Below are 12,327 nucleotides of genomic sequence, written 5' to 3' on the forward strand. Positions count from 1 at the left end.
TGACATCACTGTAAATAATCGGTACCCCCTTCCATTGATGTCCGCGGCTCCCGAGCTGCTACAGGGAGTGCGAATCTTCACAAAGTTGGACCTCCGCAATGCCTACCACTTGGTTTGGATAAGGGAAGGGGATGAGTGTTAGAAAGCTTTAACACCCCTACTGGGCACTTTGAATATCGGGTGATGCCCTTTGGGCTTACTAATGCCCCAGCTGTCTTCCAGGCCCTGATTAACGATGTGATTAGAGACATGATCAATCAATTTGTCTTTGTGTACCTTGATGACATTTCTATTTTTTTTTTCGTCATTGCAGGTACACACTCAGCATGTCCATCAGGTGCTGCAGAGGTTACTTGAGAACCAGCTGTATGTTAAGGCGGAGAAGTGCATATTCCACGCAGTTGGTTATCAGCCTCCTCTGTTTGCTTCACAGGAACCTGATGCCGTGGTCCCCTCTGCCCAGACCTTTGTCCAGAGGTGCAGATGCACATGGGAAAGAGCCAGGAAGGCGCTCAATCAGGCGGGGAGACATGCCAAGGTGGCAGCAGATCGTTGTCGGACTCCTGCACCCAAGTATGTCAGTGGAAAGCCATACCCTCTGCCCACAAAGGACCTGCCCCTTAAGGTGCCATCACGCAAGCTGGCACCCAGGTTCTTAGGGCCATACCGCATTACTAAAGTCTTAAGTCCGGCGGTGGTGTCTCTCGGACAGTGGCTTAGTTCCTGTTTTGTGTTTGAAACTCAATAAATCTCTGTTGTCCCTGTAACCGATTCCTCTTCCTTTACCACCCTGGGATGGATTACCTACAAAAACCTGTAATTTTCTCAAAATCCTAATTTCATCTCTCAAAAGTATGTATGTCAATAAACATATCAGTGCCATCAGAATGACAAGTCCTTGCATCATTCACTGAAAAAAAAGTACAATTTACTTAATTTTTGTTTTGCAAGTTTTTGCACACATATTTTTAAGTAAAATTTAAATATGGAATTAAGTAAAATCTATGTTTTGTAAAATGAGTTATTAGGAATTAAGTACATTTAATGTGGCCAGTTAGAGTTTGATGAATGATTTATATAATACGTTATTTTAAGTTTACTCTGCAATACTCAAGTACATTTAACTTATTCGTGGTTTGTAAACTTTACTCAAACAATGTAGCACTGAAAAAACAACAACCATGCTATTAAAGCATGCCATTTACTTACAAACATGTAAGCAAGTGGGCACCTTGTTATCCTTTTTTAAGATAATAAGTCTAATTAATTGTTATTACCCAAATGAACACCGAGACCTCAATTTTGGTACACAATACACAATGATGGTAACAATCAGTGGATAGTGTTTGAGTGTGAATTTTGAGTAGAAAATGAACTTCAGATGTCACAAAACAGCAAGTTACTAAACCTAAAAACAAAAGCAACCATAAAACACTGTAAATACAAATCAAAAACAGTGAAACATTTGACCTTATTAATTATTCATGCCCCAGTGCATGATGGGAACTACGGGATCATAACTTTGATATTTACTTAAAGAATCCTCATAAACATATCAAACAATTCCAAGTAAAATATATTTCTAAGTTCAAACTTTAATTTTTACAAGCTTAAATTGAGAACTCTTTATGTGTGTGAATATATGTATATACAGTATATATATATATATATAATAATAATAATAATAAACTTCTTTTTAATAATTCTTGCCTGAATTAAATTATTTCATGTAGAAATTACTTTAGAAACTTTACTTTACCACAAATGTAACAAGATACTCTGTCAGTATTTTCTAATGTAAGTTACTGTACAGTTAATGTATAATGTAAAATGACTATTGTATAAAATGTCTACTGTAATGACTACTGTATATAGCATTGTAAGAAAACAGTATTACAGTACAGTGCACATTGTTGAAATACATACCTGCTCTGTCTCGGAAACGTTTGAATGGTTGAGCAATCAAGAAAAACTGTAATTGGAAAGCATATATAGACAGAACAAATGTTACGATTTCTGACAATGCAAGAACAAGGAAACAAACAGGGTCAAAAAGAAGAGGAGTAAAGATGCATGGTGGAAGGCAAAACAGAGGAAGAGTCCAAGGACGTAAGGGTGTTTTTGAGAAAATGAGGGCCACTGTTGTGGAATACACAGACTACTTCACTGCCTAGAGAACACTAGTGAGATCAGTTCAAAACCTCCTTTTTATTCCGAATCAGCATTGCCAGGATTAATATTTAAGCTTTAAGAAAAGTTTACTTTTATTACACTACTGTAAAGAGATCTTCAGAAGACGAAAAGCACAAAAAAAGAAAAGTTCAAATACCAAATAACTGAATATAAACACACAATACAGTATACTGTCATTTACTGTACAGTAGAAAATAAATCAAATAATTCATCATATTCTGCCAAATTGCATTACAGTGTTGGTAATGACCTTATTTGTGATACTAGAGCAGATTCTTGGTTTTCTGACAAAAGACTTTCTCTACTTCCCAAAAATACAGTACATGTAAAAGTACTTGGCTACAAATCAATTCAACAGTTATGAGTTTGCGGGTCTACAACATGTGCTACAGTATTTACTGTTTTATGGTATTAACTGTTCATGAGATGCATCTCTGAACTATTTTAGAGAACCCCTTCATTAGTGAAATTCAAGATTTACCTGTGCAATTCATCAATTCAGGACACATTTACAAAAAGTATGTATGGAAAATATGCGTGACAGATTATGACAACTAGTTCAGCCATTTTGCATTTAATGACTTATGCAATGAACTATTGCCTAGATGTTTTGGGGGTAATTCAACAGAGAACCAGTAAAATATATTTTGAGCAACATATCATAAACAATTGATAATGTAGGAAACAGACAACTGTACATACTCAATTGCATAAATGTACCAAAGCATTGGAAATTTGTTCAGAAGAATGAGAAATTGTTTTTATGATTTGCACAGCTAGCTAGATGATGTGGAGGTTGAATTTTTTTTTTTTGAGAATTCCAATTGTGATCTGAGAAATGTACCAAAGCGACTGAATAAGGAAAGTCTTTTGTGAGTGATTACTGCTAACAATATAACAAAACATCTCAATTTCAACTTTTCTCAAGCACAATGATGGTGTTGTGGCTACTGTCCTCTGCTCTAGACTGAGACAGTTAGAGAGCTCCTCAAGGACTGTTGTGCAACAGAGACAGTGACTAATCACATATATAAATATTTATTCTTGTTGTTAATGCATTGTGTGATGATTCTGATACTGATGCATTCTGATACTATAATTAATTAATGTAATTTAACAGCATAAAAAGAATCAAAAGAAACAGACTGAACATCTTAAGCTCTCAATTTGCCCAAAAACAAATTTTCAATTCAACTTCAAACTCAGTTTATTCTCCCTTGATGTTGGTCATGCAAGAAAGTGGATGGGACTACACAGGCATTCATGGCCATCACAGTGAATTTGAGCCGCCTCAAGGAAACCATTTCACTGAGCTGCATCCCAGCACATACCGCTACGGAGACGTGGAGTCCTTCCATCCAGCCGTAGATTCCCCAGGGATGGGGACACTTTTACCTGTCGTTCCTCCACAGGTTAGTCAGCAAATCCGCAAAATCTATGAATAAATGTATATCTATGAATACAACTATAACTATCTATCTAGCTATCTATCTATCTATCTATCTATCTATCTATCTATCTATCTATCTATCTATCTATCTATCTATCTAATGTCTATGAACTGATTAACTGTGGATTTCAATAGAAGTACAAAATTCTGTAAAATATTCTATTCAGTAATATAAGAAATGTATTAAAGGTGGGGTCATTTCACTTTAGTTTTCAGTCTGCAGGACTAGTCTAACAGTGTACTGTAATCAGAGAAAAGGTCTGAAAGAAAGAAATGATAATGAAAAAGAAAGAGAGATGGGCAGGATGTGAGTGGAGGAGACAGACTGATTGCTCAACACTGTCTTTTCCTGACTAAAGGCTGTTGCTGCTGCTACACAATATACACACACTCTTACACAAGATATGTGAGCGAAAGACAATCACAGTCAAAGCAGCTCATCACCACATACACTGCTAGGAATAATTCAAAAGACTCTTCTGCTCATCAAGGCTGCTTTTATTTGATCAAAATACAGTAAACATATTTAAAATATCTGTTTTCTATTTTAATATATTATAAACTGTAATTTATTCCTGTGATGGCAAAACTTAATTTTCAGCATCTTTAGTGTCACGTGATCCTTCAGAAATCATTCTAATATGCTGATTTGCTGCTCAAGAACTGTTATTATTATTATTATTATTATTATTATCATTATTATGAGTGATAAAAACTATTGTTCTGTCTAATATTTTTGTGGAAACTGTGAAACTTTTTTCACATTCTTTGATGAATATAAAATTCAATGAACAGCATTTATTTGAAATATAAAGAACATCATCGTTATTATTATTATAATTAATTTTACTTAACCCAAATGTTTGAATAATAGTTTATCACAGTTTCCATAAATAAATAAATATATACAGCAGCACAACTGTTTTCAACATTGATAATAACAAAAGATGCTTCTTGAGCAGCAAAAGACTGGAGTAATGACGCTGAAAAGTCAACTTTGATCACAGGAATAAATTACATTTCAAAATATATTTAAAAATACACTCACACACACAAAATAAAGGGATTATAAAATTAGCCTTAATCCATACAATTTAGCTTCCGTTTTTCCTAAACCACTTAAGCATAAACCCCGCCCACATACATTCCTAAAGGTTTGATAGGTCATGTAAATGCTAACCTCTAACCCTAACCTAAAGCCTAATATTTTATCTATGCCAGGTGTGACAATTGTTGCACTGTGGCTCAATAGATAAAGGCTGTCTACACTGAAAATGTCAAAGAAGTTCTAAATCCATTCATACTGCTCTCGGAAATATTATCACAAGTTCATGCATTACAGAAGTAAAATCGAACTTCAGTTTACTGTCAGTGTCGAGTTGCATCCATTGTAGACAGTATCACTGATTATAATGGGTTCACTTTGATTTTCTCATGTTGGGTTTCACTGTATGTGATCCATCTACAATCTTTCGAATCCATGAAGTCAGATTTGATGTCAAAAATCATTGGTACTCTTTTGCCTGAGTAGGTCTATATCTGTGAGCTTTGCCATTCGTCTAAATGGCAGTTCCTCATGCAGAACATCAATCCAGTTCCTTCCACTTGATAATTGACTAAATCAGTGAAGGAGTCGAAGCTGGCCACAGGACTTGTCTGGTTCTCGTGATCTTGTGCCAATGGTCGTCTAGTTGACGAGGTCTTCGCAGGGGATCTGTCTCTGGGGCTCATCTAGTTGACATGGTATCTGCTGTCATTCAGGGCTGTAGAGGTCATCTCTAGGTCCTGATACACCATCTGGTCAGGATATGGACTGGATCTGGATGGCTATGGTGACCTCAGAATAAGAATGAAAAATATTAGCTTAGATGCCATTCTTCTTACGATGTAACAAGTACATCAGGTGGTATGGAAAGTGTTCCCGGTTCTGGTTGATCTAATTAATGCAGCCTAACAATCCTTTCAAGAATTGTAGAAATGTGATAGTGTATTATGTGTATGCCAAGTTAAAGAGACAGGTCTTTAATCTAGATTTAAACTGACAGAGTGGGTCTGTCTCCCGATCAACGCTAGGTAGATTGTTCCAGAGTTTGGGCCCTTAATAGGAAAAGGATCTGCCGCCCGCAGTTGATTTTGATATTGTAGGTATTATCAAATGGCCAGAGTTTTGAGATTGTGAATGACTATAGTGTGACAATAGCTTGCTCAATTATTGAGGAGCTAAACCATTTAGGGCTTTATAAGTAATTAGCAAGATTTAAAATGTATTCATTGTTCAATAGGGAGCCAGTGCAGTGTTGACAGAACCGGGCTAATATGTTCGTACTTCCTGGTTCTAGTAAGAACTCTAGCTGCTGCATTTTGGTTTGTTTATTACTGTATGTGATCCATCTACAATCTTTCGAATCCATGAAGTCAGATTTGATGTCAAAAATCATTGGTACTCTTTTGCCTGAGTCGGTCTATATCTGTGAGCTTTGCCATTCGTCTAAATGGCAGTTCCTCATGCAGAACATCAATCCAGTTCCTTCCACTTGATAATTGACTAAATCAGTGAAGGAGTCGAAGCTGGCCACAGGACTTGTCTGGTTCTCGTGATCTTGTGCCAATGGTCGTCTAGTTGACGAGGTCTTCGCAGGGGATCTGTCTCTGGGGCTCATCTAGTTGACATGGTATCTGCTGTCATTCAGGGCTGTAGAGGTCATCTCTAGGTCCTGATACACCATCTGGTCAGGATATGGACTGGATCTGGATGGCTATGGTGACCTCAGAATAAGAATGAAAAATATTAGCTTAGATGCCATTCTTCTTACGATGTAACAAGTACATCAGGTGGTATGGAAAGTGTTCCCGGTTCTGGTTGATCTAATTAATGCAGCCTAACAATCCTTTCAAGAATTGTAGAAATGTGATAGTGTATTATGTGTATGCCAAGTTAAAGAGACAGGTCTTTAATCTAGATTTAAACTGACAGAGTGGGTCTGTCTCCCGATCAACGCTAGGTAGATTGTTCCAGAGTTTGGGCCCTTAATAGGAAAAGGATCTGCCGCCCGCAGTTGATTTTGATATTGTAGGTATTATCAAATGGCCAGAGTTTTGAGATTGTGAATGACTATAGTGTGACAATAGCTTGCTCAATTATTGAGGAGCTAAACCATTTAGGGCTTTATAAGTAATTAGCAAGATTTAAAATGTATTCATTGTTCAATAGGGAGCCAGTGCAGTGTTGACAGAACCGGGCTAATATGTTCGTACTTCCTGGTTCTAGTAAGAACTCTAGCTGCTGCATTTTGGTTTGTTTATTAAGCGTGCAGAATAACCACCCAATAAAGCATTACAATAATCTAACATTGAAGTCATGAACGCATGAATTAACGTTTCTGCATTTGACATTAAGAGCATAGGTCGTATTTTAAAGATATTTTTAAGGTGGAAAAATGCAGTTTCAATGGATAGATTGCTATCAAAAAGCACACCTAGGTTCCTAACTGATGATGAAGAATTGACAGAGCAGCCATCAAGTGTTAGACAGTGTTTTAGGTTATTACATGCAGAGGCTTTTGGTCTGATAGTTAACACTTCTGTTTTTTTTTCAGAATTTAGCAGTAGGCAATTACTAGTCATCCAATTTTATGTGTAAAATATGCATTCCGTTAGTTTTGCGAATTGGTATATTTCGTCAAGCCGCAAAGAAATATATAGCTGAGTATCATTGGCATAACAGTGAAAGCTAACACCATGTTACCTGATGATTCCCCCAGGCGTAACATGTAGGGTCCAAAGGTCCTAGTACTGAGCCTTGTGGTACTCCATACTGTACTTGTGATCGATATACCTCTTCATTCACTGCTACGAATAGATGACGGTCAGTTAAGCACAACATGGAATTCCACTAATGCCAACATAATTTTCTAGTCTATTCAAAAATAATGTTGTGGTCGATAGTGTCAAATGCAGCGCTAAGATCCAGTAGCAGTAATAAAGAGAGAGAGAGACCAGCACCAGTACTATGTGGCAGTAATAATTAAATTTGCATTTTTGCTCACTTAGTTCCGGAAATATGTTTTGAACCAATCACCCGAGCTATTACGCCATGTGACTAATTGGCCATAGTAAAATGGCGTCCTGACTTTGGTTGGCTGTTTGCACCACTAGAATGCACAGAGAAAGCACACAAGCTGATGTTGTTGGGACAAACTTGACCATGCTAAATAGCCAAATCTTGACCCATTGACCCAGTGCATCTTGGTACGGCATTTTTGAATATAGGCAAGTGTGAATGAGATTTGAAAGCTACCGGAGAGCAGAGTTTTAACAGCCGAGCAACTGCCACCGAGATTAATAGGAATACTAACATATAACATTGCACCAGGTATTGCATGCATTTATCTCTTTAAATACGTTTAAAATAAGTTAATAAATAAAATAACTTAATATAAACTTTCATTTTAGATACACTCCTCCAAATATAATTAAATAATAAACAGGCCATATAAAAAGATTACTAATGCACTAAATGTGTTTGTGTGGTGGGATTCTGCTGATAGAAATGAAACTTTGTGGTTCTCTGGGACGATTTGGAAGCAAAACGTGATGCGCACTTGATTTGTAAATCTGGGACCATGCCATTGTGTGTCCCTTTCTGTTGACAGTTGAGTTTTTTGTACTTCCTCTTTCAATGTAAAGTAATTCTGTTGTTTCCAAGTATTTGATACTTATACAAAATCATGCAAAACCAGCATTTCTTTTGCTTGAAAATAAATGTGGGGGAATGTCTGACTGATACACTAATCACAAAACATCGCCTGATCATTTGCATTTGTTTGATATTTTGCTTTATATTTTGCATAATCCAATATCCAATGAAATTACAATTTAGACAACACATGACAATTTGTAACTATTATACGATTTAGCAAACGAATGCCAAATTCTCTAAAATCACGAAATCTCAATTGTACTTTTGTTTTTACAACAGTCTCACTGAGGATTAGGTTTAGGGATGCGGTTTTACTATTTTTATTACAAATAATATATTTTCGACTGTTTTGGAAAACTGTTAATAAATTCATAGAAATTTGTACAATCTCATTTGTACATTTTCTATGACCTGTTCATGCCCAGTGAGGGTTAGGTTTAGGGTGCAGGTTCACACTTTTTATTAAAAATGTGACGTTTTAGCAAACTGGTTGCGAATTCTTATCTCATTTGTACATTTTTGATTGACTTGGTCACGCCCCACTGAGGATTTTGTTTTGGGGTTCAGGTTCATACTTTTTAAATAAAAAAGTGTATGTTTTCGTACATACTGGCAAGTTGGTGGCAAATTCATGTGAAATTCTACAACCTCATTCGTACGTTTTTTGTTTGACCTGCTCACGTCCCACTGAGGGTTAAGTTTAGAGGTGCAGTTTCACTATTTTTATTACAAATCATATTTTTTTTGATTACCACAGATGTGTCCCAGCTCTGAGAGTTAGTGCACCCTCAGTGCTGGTGAATTTATACAAAATTGTGACTATATAAAAAACACAAACAAACTTGTACCGAGTTGGTTGATAGCATTCATTGCATTGATTATATGAGTTCCTGTGGCAGGGTTAGCATAAGGAGCCACAGAAGCCTTAAAGCAAGACTGATGATTGTTGATCTATCTCTACAGTATACTTTTGTCCCCCATACACTGTACCAGCGGTCCCCGGTCCCCCACTGCAGTACTGATGATGAGGACCCTGGGGGACGCAGTCCACCCTTTGAGGTGTCCGAGGGTGAGGACGACAACAACAGACATCCAGGCATCTCCAGCACTCTATCAGGTGAGCTACAAACAAAAATGTCTTGAGTCCGAGACAATATTTTCATGGTCTTGGTCTTGTCGTGGACTCAACCTATGTAGGTTTCGGCTTGGACTTGGTCCCCAAATGAGCTGGTCTCGATCACACTGTAGCGTAGCTACTACAATAGCACTCTTATTATTTCTGTAGAATGAATTAAAGTAAGCACATTACCAAAAATATTAGTCCCAAGTTTCTACTTTTAAACCATCCAGATCATCTGGCCCCATTATAAGGTAATCAGCAACAGTTCACTAATGCTATCTACAGATATTGGTTATGCTTTATTTTTGGTTGCACTCCCATTAGAGAGTAGACTGTTAGGTTAGGGTTAGTAGGATAAGTTGACATGTACTTGCAAAGTTACTTATACTCAATAGTATGTCTGTTGAGGACCATCAGAATGAAGTGTTAGCAGAGAGTCTACTAATACTCTAATGACTGCTAGTTGACATGTAGTTGCAAAATTACCTAGTCAATAGACATATAAGGAATCATATTTGGTATCAAAAGTGACGAGCCATCCAGATTTTAAACTGAACTTGAACTTCTACAGGAAACAAACGGAAAGTGCGTCTCTATCAGTTCCTCCTGGACCTCCTGCAGGACGGAGACATGCGGGACTGCATCTGGTGGGTGGACCGAGAGCGAGGCATCTTTCAGTTCTCCTCCAAACACAAGGAGACACTCGCCAGCCGCTGGGGCCAGCAGAAGGGCAACCGCAAGAGAATGACCTACCAGAAGATGGCCAGGGCCCTGCGCAACTATGGCAAGACCGGCGAGGTCAAAAAGGTTAAGAAGAAGCTCACGTACCAGTTCAGTAGCGAGGTGCTGAGGAGGACAACTACGGATAGGAGGCAGTATCATCACTGAAACTCTGGACACAAAACATTTCCTTTAGATCCAGTGTCTCTTACCCAAAATATTCTCAGATTCTCTCCTCTGCCATTGTTCTGCAGCAAAACATGTAATCTCAGGGATATGTAATATGTATTGGCAATATAGGGATATAAAATATTTGAGTAGCTGACAAATGGACATGGACAATAGACATTTTTAAGGTCAACGTGTATGTATTTTTAAAAGAGTACATGCTTTCATGTTTTGATGCTGTAACTGGTTTGTTTTTTCCCCCCACTTTTAAATCGTCTTGATTTCACTATTGTTACATTTCAATTGTCCAGTGGTGTGACAAATGAATTTCAAAAGGTGTAATATTTCATGTAGTCTCTTAGTTAATATGGTTATGAAAACTGCATGCACAATAATAATACAATTTTAATAATATAATTCTAATAATAATGTTACACTTATAATAACAACATGTTACACTTCAGGACGTTTAAATGCATTCAGCTATTTTGACACATTTTGACTTCCATATGCTTCATCCACACAAATTAGCAAAGCTTTAACTTATTTTATGCTTAGTAATGCTAAAAATCTGTCTTTATATTATGCAGAGGCATCACATCTCTGAATAAATGAACCTGGAAGTCCTTCTTGAAACTTATTTACTTCCTGTTGGGTTCCTATAGCAACAAAGATCCTTAAGAGATTCAAGACTTAAAAAATTGATTTTTTGAGTCACAACCACTGATCTATCTATCTATCTATATATCTATATATATAGATAGATAGATCAGTGGACACAATATATAATTCACAAGGAGCATTTTTGAAAAAAAAAAAAAGAGTAGTATTGCTCTATCTATCTATCTATCTATATATATAGATAGATAGATAGATAGATCAGTGGACACAATATATAATTCACAAGGAGCATTTTTGAAAAAAAAAATGAGTAGTATTGCTATCTACTCTGCTCATTTAGTCTTTTCTGGATTTCAGTTTGTGATATAAACAGCCAAAAATTAAAACACAATTTAAATAGATAATTTTATGTATTTTATCACATTTTTTTTTCATTTAGCAAGGATGCATGAAATTGATCAAAAGTGACAGTAAAGACAGGTATATAATACTTATAATATTACAAGCAGTAATAATGTTTCACATTATTGTATTACTGTATTCTTGATCAATTACAAGCAGCCTTGGTGAGCATCAGACAAAAACACAAACAAACAAATCTTACTAACCCCAAACTTTTGAGCTGTAGTCCAATGACAGTCATTCAAAAAGTTATATATGAACAAGAACTTTTTTCTTAGTTTTATGTTTTAGTATTATATATAGTATTATAGCCATCCTTTTGGTAGTTGTTAGAAAAACAGTTCATGAAGTGAAAGGTGGGAAAGATTTGGGCCAACAACAATTCTGGTAGCATTATTTGTCTGTTTACTTATTAATTACATACTTCATATTAATTAGACAAGTACAGCATGGGGCAAGCATGCAAACTGGTTAATAACTACTATAATTCAGATGCAGTTTTACCACAACTCTGATAAACCACATTTCTGTTTTTGTTTATGCAAGTCAAGTTTTCCTATTCGGTCTGTCTCATTGTAATAATTTGCCATATTGTTAGGATTATAAAGTTAATGGTGATTCTAATATATTTATATTATGAATTATATTTTGAATTACTTTATAAATAAAATATCTGGCAGACCATGATATGAATTGGCAATCCATAAAGTTACATTTCTAGTAATTACAAGAATTGATGTCTAATCTAAAGAAGTTGCTCTATGCTGCCACCCAGGGGACCATGAACACACCCCACATACAACAACAAATGATTCACAGAACTTGATTTCATTGCTCTTTAGGGCTTTCCCAAAGTTATTTTCCTCAGAATTCGGTTTCTGTTTTTAATGGGGAAATAATTTGTGGGCAGGAAAATCAATAGAGAGCAAAAGAGAAATCTGTAAATGATAGCAC

The 12,327-nt window shown here is 36.3% G+C and overlaps 1 protein-coding gene across 1 annotated transcript; it reads left to right on the forward strand.

Annotated features, from left to right (window-relative positions):
* Positions 1 to 3,337: 3,337 nt before the first annotated feature.
* On the forward strand, positions 3,338 to 11,060 carry spi1a (Spi-1 proto-oncogene a). The gene is made up of 3 exons (XM_016238591.1): positions 3,338 to 3,605; positions 9,306 to 9,459; positions 10,034 to 11,060. The coding sequence occupies exons 1-3, from the start codon at positions 3,414 to 3,416 to the stop codon at positions 10,348 to 10,350; spliced, it is 663 nt and encodes a 220-aa protein (XP_016094077.1). The 5' UTR covers positions 3,338 to 3,413; the 3' UTR covers positions 10,351 to 11,060.
* Positions 11,061 to 12,327: the final 1,267 nt, after the last annotated feature.

This window comes from Sinocyclocheilus grahami, unplaced genomic scaffold (genome assembly GCF_001515645.1).
Source record: "Sinocyclocheilus grahami isolate Dianchi unplaced genomic scaffold, SAMN03320097.WGS_v1.1 scaffold543.1, whole genome shotgun sequence".
NCBI lineage: Eukaryota > Metazoa > Chordata > Actinopteri > Cypriniformes > Cyprinidae > Sinocyclocheilus > Sinocyclocheilus grahami.